A 20,985-nucleotide genomic window follows, 5' to 3' on the forward strand; every position below is an offset into this window, starting at 1 on the left:
GACAGGTGATAAGAAAGAAAGGTGTTGTGGGTGTGTCTAAGGCTGTCGTCCTTTCACACACACTCTCAGGTCTCATATAAACCCCGCTGAACCTGTTACTGCCCATACACCTGTAACACACACTCCTTCACCTGACGCTGTGAGAACGTGGCTTTTACTGCTACACATTAACGTGTTTTAAGTTACCTGTGGGAGTATCTCTCTCTAAGTTAGTCACCTTTGGACCTTAAGCTGAGTTTAATTGTCTCGGGACGACTTGGACTTTATCCTGATTATTTCCTGTTTACGCTCACATGCTGGATTAACTCCTCGCCTGCATCATCGTAGTTAAAAACAACTACATATACCTCTGAGAGAGAGAATATTTTAGCCTGGCAGCGTGTCCAACACTCCTGGAGGATTTTCTCAGTTAGTTTGGAATTTGATGCTTTACCTGTACAGGCTGTAATTGTTTTTGTGAGTGTTTGCAGCTCCCAGGGCTGCATATTAGGGCAAGATGATGGAAGAGGTGTCCATGACGATGGCGTATGATGCCCACGTTATGGACCAGATGAGCGAAGAGGAGATCCTAGCCTGTCTGGTGGATGAAACAGAACCTAAATTCACAGTAAGACTCACAGTCGCTTCTACAACTGATATCCAGGGTTCCCGCGGTCACGAAAAAACCTGAAAAAGTCATGAAATTAGTAAATATGTAGTAAGTTTGAATCTGGGATGTTTGAAAGATGCTAGGCAAATAGGGAAAGTAAAAAAAGTATAAAGGTCCTTGATAAAGTCATGAAAAAGTTTTGAAATTTAGTCACTGGAAATGTGTGAGAACCCTGAATATCAACAGCTGAACCACAACAAAATTAAGCATTACAGGAGTCCAGTATTGGTATCATTACTGTTTTTGAAAAGCAGCTGTGGATTTGCTTGAATACACAGAAAAAAATGATTCACTCAACAATATTATAATGCACCTAAAAACTTGAAGATTACAAAATTTCTGACCTACTACTGCATGTAGCATTGCTTAAGTCACTATTAGGGTTAGACTGACACAAAATAACAGATGAAATGCGGCTTATCGCTCTCTTAACATAACAATACTTCCAACAGATCCAATACAGACTGCACACAAACCAAACACACTCCTCTGTACGACAGATATGTGATTCAAGATAGACGGAAATGAATTCAGATTATTCATTTTAGATATTTGAGATAAAGAAACAGTCAGTTCAGGCTTACAATAAATCTCCCCCTCCATTATTATTCCTTCATGTTCTCTAAATTATCCGCCCCCATGTGCTCGGCTCTATCTTATCCTGTACTTATCCCTATCTTGATCTCTTTTTGGGGGCCTGTTCTTGATTTGTCGCGCTCACACAGCATCCGGCACCAGATCTGTTTGGAGGAGATTGCTTTCTTCAGCTCCATCAAATATGTCATCACTTTATTTCATTCACCCCGACTCTCTCACCCGCAGGTCCCAACGAAGAAAGCTAAACTGGGGGAGAGCAGGCTTCAGATAATAGACGATGAAGAAGAATACCTGGTCAGAAATCTTTTACTTCCTCCACAAAACACATATATTTAAAGGGACTGTTCATCCTAAAATTAAAAATACATATTTTTCCTCTTTCCTGATATATTGCTTATTAGTCTAGATTGTTTTTGTGTGAGTTACTAAGTGATTGAGTTTAGTAGAAAGAAAATATATCGTACATGAAGTTGCTCTCAACAATATTTATTGATTATCTTGAGTAACAAGCTCATGATTTCTGGAAAGAGACATTGGCTGTTGAGTTTTTAAAATGTATTTCTTGGCATTTTGAGCATCACAAGGCAATTTCCATTTAGAGAATACAGAGAACACTCTGCAAAAACAATCTAAACTGATAAATAGCACCACAGATAAGAGGAAAAATATGTATTTTTGATTTTGAGGTGAACTGTCCCTTTTAAAGTCACTCCACTGATAAGTATGTCTTTTTCAGTCTTTCAACCTCAACTTCAACTTTATCCCTAATAGACTTCTTTATGTATTTTTCAGAAGGAGAACCGTCGGCTGCAGCAGGCCAGCCTCCGTCTGGAGCAGGAGAACGACAACCTTGCCCACAGACTGATCACCAGCAAGGTCGCCCTGAGGAACGCTTTGGACAAGGTGCGATTAGTTATAGCCTTTTGCAAAAAGGGTGAATGGGTTTATTTTAAATATGCAAAATCACCTACCGAAGGTCATTACTCAGGAAAATCTGGAGGAGGCTCTCGGGAGACGGCCAAACTATAACCTTTATTAAACTTTTCTCAGCATTAGAGCAGCAGCTCTGCAGTTTTACATGAGCTCAAAATGTCAACTAGTCCGGGGCGACCTCTAGCTCTCCTGGTAAAGTGTGTGTCGCATACAGGCTGAGTCCTTTGATTGCGACCTGCGGCCCTTTGCTACATGCTACAACCCTCCCCAATCATGACCTGTTTAAGTAAGCAGGCTGGCAATGCTGAACATGCTGTCATTTTATTTAAAGAAATTTAAAGCATATGATATGACTCACGATTGTCATTTTTCATTAAATTTTTAAACAAAGCCATGAAATATTCTGGTATAATGATCAAAAATTAGAATGGTTGTTAAATTTTTATGTCTTTAAGGTTTTTAACCCTGTTGTAAAATCTCGGGGGAGGGGAAAAAAAGCCAAAACGCATGAATTCATTTTAATTCTGAGTTCTCCAGGAATATATAATATTGTATCATGTATAAATTTGGATTTGCTAATTAAGACCTGAGAGTCTGATTAAAATTTCCTTTTTATTGGTTTTCTTTATTTTTGGACTCTCGGTTATATTGTTTGACAGTGCATCCTGGATTTGGCTTACATAATATCTAACACAAATAAATGAAAAATGAATTTAAGTAACGCAAAGATTTTAATTTCAACAGGGAGCAGAATATACTGGCAAATATTTCTGAATTTTTTCTTCCTTTTCTTCAAAATAAAAAAAATGGGGAGTTTTGTGCACTGCTGTTTTTATTTTATTTTATTTTATTTTTTAAAATCAGACTGAAAATGTCATCCATATTTTCAGTTTCAGCAACCAAAAGTTGATGACTGGTTGCCTGGTAACCACTTTTAAAAGTTAGCGTCGGAGACGATTTCAGGCCGATAAGAATGATGTGTATGTGCAGGCGGAGGACAGAGTGGACGAACTCACCAAAGACCTTTTCCAGACCCGCAAGCGACTGCAGGCCACAGAAGAGGAGAAGAGAGGGAAAGAGGAGGAAGCTGCAGTGGTGAGACTTTTCACATGTCTGGCGACTTCATAACGCCTCGCAGTCGTGATAGGTTTAACATAACGGTCGACATGCGTGAGTAAAGGATTTTTCCTCTCCTTACAGGCGAAGGAAGTGTTTCGGAGAGAGCTGGAGAAGGCTGAGCAGGAAGTCAGGAGGTCGACGGGTGTCATTGCGGATTACAAACAGGTGGAGAGAATCAATGATTGGATTCACAGTGACGAGACTGTTTGAAATTACAATACACTTAATGAGTACATATTATAACAATATTAAAGAAAGCAGTGCTGCCTGATGATGATGATGATGATGCTGTTCCTTCTGCTCAGATCTGCTCTCAGCTGACAAACCGTCTGGAGAGGCAGCAGGCCGCCCACAGAGAGGAGTTGGAGTCACTTAAGGTGAGAATATTGCTCATCCTGTGGGGCTCTACTGTCATCCTTCCTACTTTTATCTCTTTCCTCCTCTGTCATGCCATGGCATGTTGTGGGAAATCATTTTACAACCCTCTCTAAAAAATCCGCTTTACTTTCTCATTAGGGTTAATTCAATACCAGCAGGTGTCAGTGCTTTTTAAAAGCTGGGTGTCACATTGGGGGAAAGTAAGACTTCACTGTGTTTCATATTCCGCCTTTTTTTTCCTCATTCTCCACCTTCGCAGAGCGCAGTGAAGGCCTGCTCGCTCTGTCGACACGTCGTGGAATCAGACGAACCGTCCGCCACAGCTCAGAAGTCTCCGACGGCAGCAGCAACAGAAGGTCACGGAACGTCTGAACTAGGCCGGGAGGAGGACAGCAAGGGTCTCAGAAAGGCAGAGCAGAGAGGAGACGACCAGGAGAAGGAGTCCCTCAAGGCCCAGATCAGGGATCTGGAACAGGAGTTGGCCAAGACCAAACTCCAGATGGTAGAGGCCAAGTGCAAGATCCAGGTCAGAGCAGACCATCAAACCATCACACAGTTTTGTGAATCGAAGCGTGCGATATCCAGGTCACAGCATCACAGCTGCTCATGTGTTGTCAATTTAATGTCTATAAAAATGTAAATGAAACTTCAGACACACAGAGAACTAAAGCTTTGTACTTTTGGGTACTTTCCTGGGACTATATTCTGTGCCTAACCCCTAAAACATAATTATTTCAATGACTTGCCCAAATTTAATGCAGTAAGGAGAGATCAACTTCAGCTGTATGACGATATTTATATAGGCTGGACTAGACTTCATCAATGTGAAGCATTCTCATAACGTGAGTTCATATGGAGATAGGAAATAGCACAAGATTCCCCTGCAGTCTAGTTAAATTTTCCTCATTTTCACTCTCTCTCTCTCTCTCTCTCTCTCTATATATATATATATATATATATAAAACCCCAGTTTATGATAGCCTGCTTCAATTTTTTTTACTAAGTACAATAAAAAAGCTGCAATAATGTGGATTTTCTTATACTGTTAGTACGAATACATAATTTTTTTAAGCATTCATTATTGTTGAACTGTGAAAACACAAACAGTATTATAAGGTTTCGCAGAGACGAACGTGAACAGTATGTTTGAACAAATATAAAAAATAACTCATGAGAAAGTTAAGATCTCATTTTCCTGCTGCAATCCTCACATCAGCTCGTTTCATCCTTGTGCAGGAGCTGGAGCACCAGAAAGGAATCCTGGCTAACGATCTGCAGGAAGCAAAGAACAGCTGGATCAGCAAGGCCTTCACCTCCCTGCGGACCTCCAGCGCAGGAGGACTTGACAGTATTAGCATACCCAGAGATGGAGCTCTCAGTGGGTTGGGCTGGAACCTCCACAGTGGCTCCCTCTCTGGATGGACCACCAAGATGCTGTCGTGGCCTCACAGAGACCATCGAGAAAACGTCTGATAGCTTATGATCACTTTAAAGTGGACTCAGTAGAAAGATCAGACCTCAGAGTATTAACCCACATTGTTATATGCAGTATGTAGCCAATACTGTAGCTGCTATTTCCTGTTTTGTGCGCTAGAGGGAAGCCTTGAGCACAAAACAAGACGAGGAGAGTACCTGAAGGCACAAGCAGGTGCTGTCAGACAGGCGTCATCTTGTCTCTGCACCACTTTCCAACAACTTTATCCTCTCATGAAGTTCATTTTTATATTTGCACCCAAATCCATGCGCCAGTCCAATCAAGTTTTTTGTACGTAATTCTTTTTACTGCTGTATTTCTTATGTCTTTATTTGTTAACAATTTGAATCCAATATTAAAGCAAAGTATGACACAAAGTTTTAATGTATGACATAATGAAAGCTGACTCATCAACAGACGAAACGGGTCTTTTTGAAGAAGGTTTTTCTGTGATGCACCACATTCACGGTTCCTCTTTCATTCTGAGCATGACTGCTTTTAAAACAGTGAAACAGCTGCTGCTCAAACACACAGACGGGAGTCGTCAGCAGGCTGTGACGCACTTCGTTATCTCTGAACTTTTGAACGAAGGAGCAAAAGAATATAGCTGTTCATATCTTGCATAAGTGAGCGTTCACTGTAGTGTTTACAAAGCTACTTAGAGGAACTTTCTCCTGCCTGAAGCACTGATGGCTGCAACTGTCTGTGGTTTGGGCGTCACTATGACTGTCCTCATGTGCGTTCTAGGAGGCCAAGCGCTTGACCTGCTGAGGGTGGCTGCGACATCGGCATGTGAGTACAAGTCTGAGAAAAGAGTCTGAAAATATGCTCACAGTTTATGTAGTCTGTGGTGCTAAAGGTGTGTTTCCAACATGCATGACATTTAGCCAAGAATCCAAACACAGAAAGCACAATTTTTCTTTTGTAGCTGTTTGATTTTGTTTTGCTACTTTGTCATAAAGGCTGTATTTATACCGTGCTGTTGTTTTTAAGTTGTGTTTATATTCCTGCATCAGGAATAGACTGGAAATGTTCTTCATTAGTAAATAATTATGACTTAACTGAAAAGTAAAACATTTTCAAAACTGATGATAATCTGTTCGTAATACTGCAGTGATACACTGAAAATTGCACTGTTTAATGGGTTTTCTACCACTAAAAGTTGTTATAGTCATTTTGTGACCCTTATGTCATTATTTTATGTTTTTTCTCCCTTTTTTTAGACATTTCATCTAATATTTTATTGATGTTACTTAATATTTCATTGATTTTAGTTTTTAATGGGAATGTCAGTGATTCTGGAGAAAGATTGTTGATATTGCGCTGTGGAGTTCAGATTCAGTCCAGATTTTTGTCATTCCCACTGCCTGTCTCCTCTCTTTATACATCCTTGCCCTCTCCTCTGACCTGGGCACGAACATGAACTGAACTGCTGCTGATTGGCTAAAATAATGTTATGTGTTTGGGTCTGAGCCACTTTCTTTGTTTCTGATTTACACTGATTTACACCAAACCAAAGCTTTTAAATTCTGACGCTTTGCCATGCTCCTCGGTGTGTCATGCATGAACAGGGCACCCTGTAGAGTATCTATATAAAACACAGCGAAAACACATTGTAAAATGTGGTAAATGTGGTGAGATGGTTGCAGTTAGGTTTAGGCAAAAAAAAAAATCTTTTTTTGTGAAAAAAGTATGTTTGTTACATAACAATAACATAATGTGTTGTAAATACATCAGTACATGACCACCGCACGTAAATTATGTAACGTTACACTGAAACAACGTTGACTTTTGGCCTCACGGGGGACACAAACAACAGTCTCCATGATGAAAGTCATGTTTTGTTTTTGACCCATCCACCTTCCGTCCCTCTCACCCTGCAAAGACTTTCTTGCTTTTTATACTACGTCATTTGCTCTCAGCTAAACCTAAAGGGTGCCTCAGGCGTCAATATCGCACACAGAGGGGCATGACAAAGCATATTCGAAGACCTGGGGGGGAGGGGCTGGAACACCTGATCTTTTATTTATTTATTTTTCCATGCAGACCGGAGAGCTAGCGGACAACAAGGATATTTTGCCACTTTTGAATTATTAGATATATCTGCATTCTGAGCAATTTTTAGATATTGGGCTTCAAAATTTTGCATTCCAAATAGCATTAATGATATGGACCTTTTTGTTTTCTAAAAAAAAAATGTCCAAAATGCATATAACAAAAAAAAAAACACCTCACAAAATGTTGATAAGTTGTCACAGAATAAGAAAATATTAATTCCTCAATTTTGACAAAAATGTTAGAATAATTCCAAATTATATTTATAATTAAATTATAATTCCAAAGTTAAATTATAATTCCAAAGTGACGATTTGTTGAATTTGGAAAAAAAACCCAAAACAAAATAACATACTGAATTTGGAATCACTGACTTTGCATTTAAATGAACAAAAAGACAGAGAGATTGTTTACAATAACATAACCTTTATATACGAGCAAACACATGAAATACAAAACATTTTCTGTATTTTACACTCTGATAATGAGTGATGTATTTTCTTCCCTCAGATCCTCCCTCCACTCCCACAGTGCACTGCAGGTGTGCGAGCTACCCAAACTTGACGTTTTGCTCCTGGCCTGAACCCTCTCACTCCCCTCCGACACACTACATTGCCACCTACAGGTAAATCTGACAGAGAAAACAGCCGCCCTCCTCCTGTGTGCTGACCCAAACCACTGACACCTTTTAGTCAAACAGACTGCAATCATCAGGTGCCGTTCAGGAGCTCATTTATGTGTTTTTGTTAATGTGTTTGTCAGTGAGAGACACAGACCGCTGGACACCAAGCCTTGCCACCTCATCCCTCCCGGCTCGTCGTCTTCTGATGTGATTTCAGCATCATCACCTTCATCTGAACAGGCACGACTTTGTTTACCTCTGCAGCAGATATCTGCAACTGAAGAGGGGTTTTCCAAAACAGTCTGATTTAAGTCAAAATGAAACCAAAGACATGTCAATGATAATCATGAATATTAGGATCAAAATGTTACTGTAATGCTGACCCACACACTCTTAACTCCATTTCCTTACTGGTCACACTAGATCAGCTGAGTTTTGGAAAACCCCTTTGTTGTAAAAATAAACAATTTTAAATTAAAAAAAAGTTGTTGTCTAGGCAGCTTTAAAATTTCAGAAGAAAAGACAAATTGAGGTAATTTTGTAATGACTCAGCTTATCTTCTCAAATTAAGTCAATTTAAAATTTAAGGCAGCCTAGACACTTTTTAAAGTTAAAACAAATAGTTTACAGTGTATGCACATTCCCTGTTATACAGTAGCCATAACCAGCATGAATATATGCATTGTGCAGTTATTATAGTGGGAGTTCTGCTCAGCATCCAGCCTCTCCTGCACATATCTATATTTCATTGTATGTTTTCATTATTAAGTTTTAATTTTCATCAGTGTGCAAAAAAATGTTTTAAAATTGAAACATGAAATATACAGAGCAACATATGAATAATATATGAAGCTATAAATAATATATACCACCAAGCAGCACATATAATCCTGTATCTTTTTTAATTTGTATACATTTTTAGCTGTGGCACTGTCGCCTGCCCAACCTAAAACTTCTCACTGAGTACATCATCAACATCACCGCAGTTTCCGCTGGAGAAAGCAGCCCCCATTTATCAAGTTTCATGATGGAGGATATAGGTGAGAACCAACATTATTAATAATCCAAAACAGAATAAAGAAAGTAATGAATTTATGGTGTGATTCATTGACAATTGAGCTTGAAATAATAATGTAGTGCACACTGCAAAGACACTTTGATTTATTTATTATTAATTATTATTATAATTATATTATTATTATTAATAATAATTAATTCTTTGTCTTCGTTTCTCTATAGTGAAACCAGATCCTCCTGTAGATGTCCGGGTTTCCCCTCATAATGCCAGAAACCTGCTGGTGGAGTGGGCTCCTCCCCCGTCTTGGGCCTACCTGGACATCTTTCCCCTGAAATACCAGATTCTCTATCAGTGGGAAAACAGGGGCAACCCAAAGACTGTAAATGTAAGAATATTCTTCATCAGCAGTTATAATAACAGCAAAGTGGTTTAAAAGCTCTGCATTTCACTCATACACAGATACCACATGAGGAAGTACAAAATTACCTCAACTTCTGAGGTGATCTAAGAAATGTTTCTGAAAGTCCCTTCATCTGTGGGAATCCTTCTTACTACAACTAAACTAGATTGTAATGTTTTTTTGGTATTTATTTATTTATATAACTATTCACAACTGTTTTTCTCAATCTTTTCTTAGTCTTAGTCTTATTTCATTAATTTTCTTGAAGAGCAATGTTTAATCATGGATAGTAGTAGCTTTTCTTTCTGGTTATAATGGTAAACACAATATTACATCCTTTTAGTCTTAAAGCTGGGGTAGGAAGTTTCATTTTGCCTTCAGTGGGCAAAAATTCCATAATAGCCCTTTGAGTATATTGTAATTTTTGTTTTCTGGGGGGCAAACTAGACTTCTGCACCTCCTCTTGGCTCTGTTTTCAGGCTTTAAAAGTTCAGCCTCTGACGGGAGGCTTTGGCCAATCACAGGTCATTTCAGAGAGAGGACGTTTCTATTGGCTGTTCTACAAATGTAGATGTGTGTGCACGTCCCTTCAGGAGAACACTGCAGAGGAAGTTGCTATTTCAGCGTTGGCAACAATTGCCTACACCGCAAAGCAACCCTGTAAAAGGAAGACGGACTTATCGAAGAGTCTGATCTTAAATGTAATAAAATTTGTGTCAATATCGTGACGTTCTTGAGAGAAAATATTGCTAATATTTTAGCGTTCTGCTAACTAGAGCAAAAGGGTCGCAGCTGCAGCTTCAAGTTGGCAATTTAAAGCAAACGTTAGCTAACATTAGAGCCTTGAATCTCAGTGCGTTGTCCACCTCACTCCCTGCCGCTACAGACCACTTTGTGGAGAGGAGAGCAGGCAGCAGCTATGGAGACGGATCCACAGTCAGTAATTACAGCAACCCAAATCCAGCCGGTACAAACGCCAACTATCAGGGACCGGACAGCCCCGACCCCCCACCCTATCAGCAAACTTTCTGCTGCTGCCGCTACACAGGTTAGATCCAGTGCTGCCGCGAGCCACTAACCCCCTGTGACCCTGGTGCTAAATTTGAGCTGCTGAAACCGCTGGCCAAAGCTCTGTCTCCTGAGCTGCTGCCCGCTTTCGTCCCGGGGAAGCAGTCCACAGTGACAGCGAGTGAGGCAGAGGGATGATGTGGTGACAACAGCTAATTCATGTGTCATTTGTGGTCTGATAAACAAAGAGAAGAGCTGAGGGAATGCACTTTGTGAAACTCTATTACTCTACTCAATTAAATAAGATTTAAAAAATCATTGTATGGGAGACACTGATTCGCTTTATGAAGCGTGTTTATGTGTTTATGTGGGCGTGGTTGTCACTCCCCTGCGTTGCCACACCTTGTTTGGAAGTCTAGTTAACCCAGTATGGATGAATTAAATAAGATTAAAAACAAATGAATAAAATAGGCTCAGGACAGCCAAAGTGGGTCATCTGGGTTTATCAGTGGCCTCTGATAGGGCTGCAGGACATCAGTGTATTTTCAGATTCTTCTTATTATTGCTTTGTTTAGTTTTTTTGCCTTTTCCAGATTTCTGCTACCCCATCTATAAGAACTGTAAAACTGTCATTAACAAAGTTCCTGCAGATCCTTAAGAAGTCTTAAGAGATTGAATTTATTAATCTAAAAAAAGGCTTTAATTGGTATTAAATTGACCCAAATTAATCTCTTAAAAGTCTTAAAATGCTCAAACCTGAAAAGTGGGATATTTTATAAGTTATTAATTTATGATAGTATAATATATTCATTGTTATGTGCTCCACTCTAAAAAAAGTTATATAAGATAACCTTTTTACTGGACAAACAAGGCACAATAAATAATAATAATTTGCCCAAACAATAAATATTTGGGCAAAATAAAATGGGTTTTTAGAAAACTGGTCTTGAACACAATTCTGAGTAGCATTAAAAAAAGTCTTAAAAAGTCTTAATCTAACTTGCCTGAAGCTGCAGGATTAAGGATTTCTTTAAAATGACAAATCTTGATGGGAAAGCAGTTTGTCACCTTATTTAAATGAAATGTGACTCTCTGACTTTAAAGGATTAGTTTGAACATTTGGGAAATACACTTTTTCATGTTTATGTTTATTACTGAAATTTGCAAGGCGAGCTGTTTCCCCTTTACCAGCCTTTGTGCTACAAACTAAGTTAATCAACACATTAAACTGTATCTTCAGTTTTTTAAAGTACACTGTTAATCTTGTCAGCAAAAAAGCAAATAACTGTGTCTCTCAAAATGTGAAATCATTCCTTTAAATCTGATTTAAATAATAAAATGTCTACATTTTCTCCTCCAGCTGGGTCCATTTGAGAGCACCAAGGTTGAGCTGAGGGGGCTGACCCCAGGAAGGACCTACCTGTTCCAGGTGTGTGCTAAAGAGCTGCTGGGTCTGGGCAAGTGCAGCGACTGGAGCGCACCTGTAAAAATCACCATACCAAGAAGGAAATTGTAGAAACCTTCTCTCTCTCCCACTGTTTTATTTAATCCTCTCTTTCAAAGCTAATAGTGAAGTAAAGCTGAAGAAACGCAGACAGCTCGCATCTTTTAACTGCACAAACAATGCAAGCAACAGTTAATAATATTTTGCTTTATTTATAAAGGAGTACATGGATATTATCTGTACAGTGTACACTCAGCATTTCTATTTAAAACTGTATCATATTTTTTGTATATCTTTTGGCGTGAGCCATTTGTCTTTGGAGCAACTGATAATATAATAACCATACTGTAAGGTTATTAATCAGAATGTCTGATGGTCTGATTAGTTTTTACCTGACAATTTATGACACTCTTTAAAACATATTTTACTATATTTGAAGCCTTTTAAACCTGGATTAAGATCAGTTTTCTTGTGCTGCATTCAGACACCTTTCACTGGCATTTAATCCTCTGAAAGCTGAGAAAATTGGGTTGATATCTTTCAAAAACACAGGAAATAACATAATGAGCAACTTGGCAAGAAATGTCCTGCAGACTGCCAAAAAAAAGAGAAAAAAGTTCAATGTTAAAATTAGCTTGGGGGGATTTATTACATATTATCAAAAAATGAGGGGAAAATATCCAGAAAACTAAGGGGGGAAAAAAGACAAATTTATTTTTTTAACTTTCTTGAGATCATTTTCTTTTTTTGTGTTTTTGATTGTATTATGCTTATTTTCGGGTATAATTTCTTGTTAAATTGCCCATTGTCCTCTACCCATGTATTTGAAAATAATCAAGCCAATTTTCTCAGATTTCAAAGAGTTTATTATTGTATGGCAGCTCCACATTTGTGTGAAAAACTGAATAAAAACAAGGCATTCATGTTGATTCTGCAGACCTCTCAGTCAACTATATCCACCACAAGTGGGGTGACAAACTCAGAGTGTCTGACGCCCATCGTGAAGGATGGTGGTCTGGGGAGATGCACGTGAAACTTCTCTGGGCTGTACATGCCCGGGCCAGGAACCGCTGACGAATTATTAGGCCTCTTAGTCCGTCTTTGTATAGAGAAAGAGGGCTGGCGCTGGCGGTAAATGTCTGGGTTGGTGGTATCATATTTTGCTGGTCCAGGGCTCATGGAGAGGTCTTCAGACGGAGCTCCAACCTTCCTCCGGCCCGAAAAGCTGTAGCTGGCACTGGAGGGTTTATTGGGAACCTGGCAGCCCAGCAGGTTAGGAAGAGTGTAGCTGCAGTGAGGAAAACAACACATGAACATTAGCGAGTTTTCATTTCAGCAACAGCTTCTCAGACTCAAACTTATTTATTATCTTCATTTTATTTTATCTACAGGGACACTGCACATTAATAAACATCACTGTAAATGTGTCAGTGTTAGTCAAAAACAAATTATCAACTGTTCTTTCTGGGCCAGGTTTAAAACACCCAATGATATCTCTAAAAAGATGTGTATTGTAGTTTTTAGCTGATGTTACTCAAACAGGAGGAAATAGTGCATTTTTGGGGGGACTAAAATACAAATACATATTTGGTTTACAAGAACATTATATGTAGAATTAACTCAGAATAAACTACACTGCCCATGATCCATCATAATGAGAGAATTTAATATATCACATTAAATGGAGAATAAAGAGCCGTCGTCTTTTAATGTTTGTGTCCTGTTCACCTGTTGGGTGCTGGTACAGCGTCCACAGAGCGGTATCTGGTTCGGCTGCCGATGGAGTAGGATGGTGGTCTGTGATGAGCACTGAGAGGTGGAGCCTTCTCTGGGCTGTAGGCCCCCGGCCCTGGAGTCTGGAACAGCTCGCCTATTTGTATGAGTAGGAAATGATTGGGAAAATTTGAGATTCTTCATTATATTGAAGGTGTGTCAGTCCAAAAGAAAACTTGATGGTATTCTCTAAGCCCTCCACTAAACTGGCAGAGTACACTGAAACCTGTTAATTACACAAATATGCTGGCAATAAACAAGAGAGTATGCAAGAATTTATTTATTTTTTCATTTGTACCACCTTTATTATTTCCTGTGCGCCTTCCTCTGCCCAAAATGGAGTAGGAGGGGCTTTCCATCCGGCCAAACCGGGTGACCCTGGCATCAATGTGGTACCTTGGTCCTGGGCTGGAGTCCACAGAGACCACTACAGAAAACACAATGCACAAACAGTTATTGAAAGACCTTGAGATCTCATAAAGTACACAACTTCCTAAAAGATATTTAATATATATATTTCACTGCTACAAGTTTTAATGCCACACTGCTGAAAAGAACAACTGGATTTTGAGAATAAATTCATAACATTATGACAATAGAGTCAGTTGAGAAGAAAGTCAGAAAATTACAATCTTAAAACCATAATTTGGAGAATCAAGTCATAGTATGAAAGTAAGAATTTTGAGGAAAAGGTCACAATTTTGAGAATAAATTCCTAATATCACAAGAATAAAATCATAATTTCAAGAAAAGGTCATAATATTATGAAAATAAAGTCATGTTTTTAAGAAAAGCCATAATATACACAGATATACTATACTGTCTGTGAGATGGATAAACTGAAAAAAAAGGCCAGAAACTACACGCTGCTGTGATTGGTTGATCGCGCTGAGAATTTGATGACGTGAGACGGAGATCCCGCCCACCTCCCCGCGAACGATCCATTTTTAGCATCAACCATCGCGAGATCGCGGTCGTTTTGAAAACAATATGGCACCTGTGTGGTTAACTGGTCAAGAATGACGTCGAATTACAGTTAAAAGGTAAGCTAAAATATGTTTGTGGAGACATTTTGCGGCGAGAAACAGGCAGTAACGAAGTAACATAATCTTGTTTTATATTTTATCAGCGCTGCTTGGTTTTAACGTTTAATGTCCGCATTTTCATCCTCCTCTTTTACAAAAACACAACAATACACAATACACTCATAACAACATGGCGCCTGCTTCTTAACATCATTTTCGTTTACCTTTAATCAACACTAACTAGTTTTACCACTTGGTCTGAATTTTAGAGACCACAGTTAACTTTTTCCCCTCATTGTTTTGACACAAAGCTGGTAAAAAGGATCCCTCCGTGTAAACACGGGGGCACTGCAGTCTAAAATAATAATACGTAGCTACGTGATAGATTTGCCAGGTTCCCACACATTGTCATGGACAAAATTTCCATGATTTTTCAAGGACTCAAAATAATTTTTTTCTTACCCAACTTTCCCAGTGTTTTTTGAAACATAAGATTTAAACTCTTTTCAAACATAATTTCGATGTCCGAAATGATGTGTTCAAGGACCTTAGATCTTAAAAACAATAGTTTCTTTTTTTATAGTTTCTGACTGTAAGAAATGGTGTGAATTGGCAGTTTTAGAATGCCTTTAAACATTTAAGAAGAAAAGAAAAAGAAGCACAAAAATTACACGTTTTTTAAAAGAAATGTGTTAAAAATTTGAAAGAACGTACCTTCCAAACCTGTTTTCTAAGAACAAAAGTAAGATTTCTTAAGTTTTCCATAGATATACGTTTTCAGAAAACGTGTATTTGGAAGGCATGTTTATAAATCAGCAATAAAATAATGCAAAATACAGCCATTTAAAGTTGTATGTCCCTCTTTCTTAAGCCAAAAGTGCTTAAAAATTATTTGACATGCCTCGTGGGAAGACATGACAGATATGTAAAGATTTGTAATGTGGGGAGAAAATGAAGAAACTTTTGTGAAGAACAGATAAACTAAAACAACCAAAATGTTGCCATAAGTCAAGGCATATAAAAACTACGTCACATCATCGGCTACAGAAAATTAATTCATTGTTTTGTTGCATTAATGTAATTTAATTTATTACTCGCGACACATTTCCATTATTTTCCAAAAGCTTTCAGTGTTTGTTACTAGTTCCATGACTTTTCCAGGCCTGAAAAATATGATTGTAAAATTACATGACTTTTCCAGGTTTTCCATGACTGTGTGAACCTTAGATCAATATAGGTGATAACAACTCACTGGCGCTGCTCATGCGGCTGTGAAAGGAGTATGCAGGGCTGCTGGGCTTGGTGAAGTCATGGTTGATGTATCCGACTGTAGGGGGCAGAGCGTAGCGTCCAGGGCCCGGGCCTGAGGAGGAGGAGGAGGAGGAGGAGGATGGTGATGAAAATGATGCAACAGATTGAGCTTTGTGTAGCGGTATGGCACACCCACCGCTCTTTGGCTCGGGCTGTGTCGTCTCTGATGATTTCCATATGGAGCTCTTTCTCTTATTTTCTATGGTTATGCTTTTTAACATTCTTCCTGTGCATGTTTGGGAATGGACTCTAAACAGAGTAGACACCTCAAATAAGTATGGAGCAATGGCTGAATGACGCTGTGAAAAATTTCATAGCAGCGGTAATAAAGTCCATGTGGATGTACACACAGACACATATACACACACACACACACACACAAACTGACCTCTTTCCCTTGCAGAGATTATCGGCCGTTTCTTCACCACCTCCTGCATGCTCTGCCAGCCTCTTTCTTCCTTTTTCTTTGTCCTCTTTTCTTCCTCTTTGGGTCCTCTGTCACTTCAGACACATCCTTTTTGTGTGTGTGTGTATCTCTCCAGGTGATCCGCGGCCTCCTGGGCTGAATTATACATGACCGTGAGGTGAAAGAAACCCAATCTTGACCGAGGCCCTGGTTACGCCCCAACCTGCTCTCCACATCCTTTTCCCCAGGGTCCCCTCAGGACACTTTTTTTTTTTTACATTTAGGATTTAAAAAAAGCAAGATTGAACAAAAGGACATGATTTTTTTCTGGTTGTCATGTAAAAAAGCAGATATTTATATGCATATGTCCTTACAAGGGATGATTTTGGTGTATGAAAATAATCATTATCTGCAGCTCTGTATTTCTTTCATGTTCTCTTGACAGAAGTCTCTTTCTTTTCCTGCAGGAGTTCAGTGAGAGGAGGTTTTGAGAGTAACACTCCACAGGCCTGTCATGCTTTCCTACCATCTCACACTCCTCCATCTCTGCATCTCCCGCTGTCTTCTAATGTAAGTGTCCGTCTCCTCTATTAGAGCTCATATGCTGCTGCTTTGTCAAGGGGTGAAATGACTTTTCCGTTAAGCTCACAACAACTGAACACAACATATTATTGGTCACAAGAGTAAACAGGAGGGTGACATAGTAAAGGACAGTTCTGTATTTTAGGACATAGTTGTATTCAGTGTCCTTGAAAATCAGATGGGAAGATTGGTGCCACTCTTATATATCTCTGTGTGTGTTCAGTACCGAGTTGTAACTGAGAGGCAATGAGTTTAAAGGGAAATTTTGCCTTTTATAGTGCTATTTATCAATGTATCTTTCCAGAAATTATGACCTGGTTACTCCAGATAATCCACAGACCTTGTTGTGAGCAGTTTAATGTAGGAACTATTTTCTTTCTGCCAAACTACACCCACCAACCATGTCACTGTGAAGAAGGAAGCACGAGCACCTTGAGTAGATGCCAGCTTACTTCAGCTGTTGAGCACCAGAAGCTAAATGCCATTTACTTCCATTACCTTCGACAGAAAGCCTATGGCCTATGGCCGATTTCTCCAAAACTCAGCAACTCACACCGCAACAATCAAGACTGATAAATACAGGATTCCCAAGGTCATGGAAAATATTAAAAAGTCTTGGATATTCACAATCACATTTTGGAGGCTCGCAAAGCCGTGGAACTGTAGAAATCATTGAAAGTTTTGGTAAAGTCATGGAATTTTATAGTGTGTCATGAAAGTGTTACAGTAAACGTCTGTGGATAATCTTATATGTAATGTGCCATAGCAGCGAATTTATTTTTCCATGTAGCTGTCGACCTAGTAAAGTTCAAATATGTGTCAGTTTGTGATGTTTTGTTTACCATCATGTTTGTTTGTTTTTTTCATTTTCTCCAGCGGTCCCTATATCTGTCCATGTTTGCCAGCGAGCTATAATTATGTGTGAAAAGTATTTTATTCATTTATATTTGGACAAGAACTGTTATTATGTATTTATTTATTTATCTAACCTTTATTTAACTTTTATTTTACATACATCTGTGTATTAGAATTGGATATTTTTGAAAAACGCTGGGCAAGTAGAGCAAGAAAAATAATGTATTATGGGTCCTTGCAAAATCATGGCAAAGTTTTTAAAACTTTTTACATGAAAGTGTTTGGTAATCCTGTAAAAATCATGTCAGCAACATGTAATGTCGCTAAATTGTCATTCTATTCGGAGGCATTAAATTACTATAATTGACCCTCAGTATGTGTGGTGACCCTCTCAACTACCATATGTATGCTGTACTGTAACTAATAGCATCTCATGCCATTAAAAATGAAAGAACTTACACGGATCCTCTGTTGCAGATGGATATTTGGATATTTGGCAAGCTCAGCGTTGCTGTAATGAAAACCACGGACTGGTGAGTAAGATTTGGACAGCTTTTTTTAATCAGTAAATATAATTTTAGATCAGTGCAAAATCTCTGAATGATTTATTGCCTGCCAAAGTAGCTGGTACTTTTAGTAAGGATCTGTAGCATTGTGCCAAATGGCTTCTTTTAGGAGGGACAACAAAAAAACAAGCTTTTAAATATTGAAAAATCTCCAGGGATGTTTGTGCCTTTTCTCTTTCATTGGCTGGTAAATAAGGCTGAGTAAAAGCCCACATCTATCAGCACTCAGTAGTGGGATGTAACTACTGTGAATACATTTACTCAAGGACAATTTGAGGTATTTTACATGAATGATACTTGAGTATTTCTTTTTGATGCTACTTTATCCACTACATTTAAGGGGCAAAATCACGATGCAAAGACAGATGTCCCCAGAAGGTTTTATTTGAACAGTTGTTCTGTTCATATAAGAGACTGTGCAAAAGTTATTGGGGTGGGGAGCAGGGCTAAATCTCATTTTTAATTTTATAATAAATAAATAAATAAAAGCAAAATCCTCAGCATTACTTATGTTTTCTTTGGACCCTCCCTTGACTTTTTAGAAAAGAACTTCTATTTTATCCACGAAAAGCTTCGCCCATAACCTTGAAACAATACAAACAATTGACCCTTATTTTAAAAATCTCTGTGTCTGGGATTGTGAGAATTTGGGGGAGTAAAAATGGTTTTACAGCTGAAATACAAGGTTGAAAAATCACCATGCTCCACATTTGGCTGCTGTGACTGGAAGCTTAGCGACCAGGCAGCATCTGAAAAGTGTCAGCTGTCTCAAAAAAGCCCAAATGAGAGACATTGAGCAAGAACAGAGATGATTGCTTTCCAGCGCGAGAAACTCAGGTAGAAATTAGCCTCCTCGCTTTCCTGTTCGACTGATTCTGTCCCAAAACACAGAGGTAACTAAGGCCTTTAAAGCAGAGCCATGACCAACTTAAACCCACACTGGTTAAATATTAAGCAGCAGTGACTCTGAGTGGTCACAGGCTCAGTAATAAGACTCTGCTGTGTCACCAGCAGGAACCTGCTACACTGACAGGAAACACAACCACTGTCTTAGGTTTCCCTGATAAACAGTGAGATAAGCAGCAACCATTGCGCCGTCATTGTTGTGGGACTGTGCTTGAGATGCAGCCTGGATTCATTAGGGACAGTTTTTGTCTAAAATGTTTTTAATGCCCTCTCCAAAGTTTGCAGTCCTGATTGTTTGTTTTTCTTGTAGTTAGCAAGAGAGTTTTCACAGATTTCAATGAAAAGGAATAACTTACTAGATTTAGCTGCAGATAGCTCCACCATGTGGTCAGCGGTTTTATATTTGTGCTCCCTAATTGCAAAATTTTGATGTGTAGAGTGGACATGTTCTTCCACTAACAAAGTTTGGCTGAAAAAATCAGTTTTGCTGTGGTTGCAAAAATATTGTAAGCCTGGCCACAATCTTCTGAACACATTTGATTACTTTACCCACATTTAGATTGCAGGATCATCAATGCAAAATGACCAAAATTGGATTAATCTGATTCACTTGAAAAGTTTACAACATATCCCTGAGCTGGATTTTAGTATTCTAGATAAATGAATAAGGATTTCTGGAAAAACTCCACTTCCAAGAGTCATGGGGAAGGGGGAAGTCTGAGGAGGTAGTATGATGAGCCTGATGAAGGCCTCAAAAGCTGAAATACATGGGTGGTCACAGTGAAGTTGTTCTTCACTTTACATTTGTTGGTGGAGTCTTGACTTATTGAGAACGTTATTTATTGCTGTACTGTGAGCCCCATTTCTGTGGTTGAAAAAAAAAGAAAGATCCATAAGTCATTATGATGACAGACTTTCTCAAGCTATTGACTTAGTATTTCAACATAATGACAAAAACTATCTTAAATAATAATCATAATAATATCAAAGTAATTTGGTGTCTGAAAGTTATGAGAAACTCAAAATAACGAGTTAGTAATTCAAAATAACGCATGCATCTCATAATGATGACTTGGTATCTCTCTAGCTTTCAAATAAGTCGCTCAAAATAATGAAAAACTTTCTAAAAATAACGTAAATCTTTTAAAGTAATAACTTAGTATTTCAAAATGATGAGAAATAATACTATGTAGTACGTATTACAGAATACTCGCAGGAGAAAAACATGTTAGAATAGGAATGTAGATGGACATACAAGGTAACACCAGTGCTATATAAAAATTAATTTATTGAACAACCGGGCTTCAATTCACCTGTTAAACTCAAAATTCATGTGAGAAAAGTCATCCATATTCCTGTCGCTGCGGTTAATCTTACGTTACATAGGTTAGATGCAGCACTAAAGGACCGTCCCAGAGCCGCAGCTAACATCTGTGCGGTTAGCAACATCGGGCAGCGAACCACGTAACGATCCCAGCAAACTCACACCGAGGGCAAGTACTCTGTAACAAACGCTGACGTCCACACAATCACTCAAGTGCTTACACCCATCCCTAATACAAGGTTATTATTTTGAGAAAGTCTTACATTATTTTTAAGATACTTAGTTATTATTTTGAAGTTTCTTATTATTATTTTTGAGAAGTTTTTATTTGAAGAAAGTTTCTTATTATAATGACTTCCAGGATGATGTTTTTTTCTATCACATTGGCCAAAATAGGCTTCCATACATGCGAACTGTGTGTACTTTGAAGCAGATCAGGATCCATTTTTGAATACTAAAGTCACTAATTTAGGGGTGCCCCTGCAGCTTGGACATTAAAATGCTAACCATGAGCCACAGCCTGCATTGACGTAAAATTAT

General features: G+C 38.6%; 3 protein-coding genes across 3 annotated transcripts; 2 read left to right on the top strand and 1 right to left on the bottom strand.

Moving 5' to 3' along the window:
- Positions 1–122: 122 nt before the first annotated feature.
- rabgap1l2 (RAB GTPase activating protein 1-like 2) lies at positions 123–5,527 on the top strand. Its single transcript, XM_042500947.2, has 8 exons — positions 123–607; positions 1,472–1,540; positions 2,039–2,149; positions 3,170–3,274; positions 3,380–3,463; positions 3,604–3,675; positions 3,936–4,202; positions 4,913–5,527. Exons 1-8 carry the CDS (start codon positions 497–499, stop codon positions 5,147–5,149), a joined length of 1,056 nt encoding a protein of 351 aa, XP_042356881.2. The 5' UTR covers positions 123–496; the 3' UTR covers positions 5,150–5,527.
- Positions 5,528–5,675: 148 nt separating this feature from the next.
- On the top strand, positions 5,676–12,626 carry ebi3 (Epstein-Barr virus induced 3). The gene is made up of 6 exons (XM_042500948.2): positions 5,676–5,942; positions 7,716–7,830; positions 7,968–8,067; positions 8,750–8,867; positions 9,067–9,230; positions 11,614–12,626. The coding sequence occupies exons 1-6, from the start codon at positions 5,840–5,842 to the stop codon at positions 11,767–11,769; spliced, it is 756 nt and encodes a 251-aa protein (XP_042356882.1). The 5' UTR covers positions 5,676–5,839; the 3' UTR covers positions 11,770–12,626.
- Positions 12,627–12,639: 13 nt separating this feature from the next.
- Positions 12,640–16,243, bottom strand: odf3l2a (outer dense fiber of sperm tails 3-like 2a). Its single transcript, XM_042501396.2, has 5 exons — positions 16,195–16,243; positions 15,748–15,858; positions 13,772–13,897; positions 13,426–13,567; positions 12,640–12,985 (listed from the first exon to the last, which is right to left on the bottom strand). Exons 1-5 carry the CDS (start codon positions 16,241–16,243, stop codon positions 12,640–12,642), a joined length of 774 nt encoding a protein of 257 aa, XP_042357330.2.
- Positions 16,244–20,985: the final 4,742 nt, after the last annotated feature.

Source organism: Plectropomus leopardus, chromosome 14 (assembly GCF_026936395.1).
Source record: "Plectropomus leopardus strain MGB_pleo_1.0 chromosome 14, ASM2693639v1, whole genome shotgun sequence".
In the NCBI taxonomy this organism is placed as follows: domain Eukaryota; kingdom Metazoa; phylum Chordata; class Actinopteri; order Perciformes; family Serranidae; genus Plectropomus; species Plectropomus leopardus.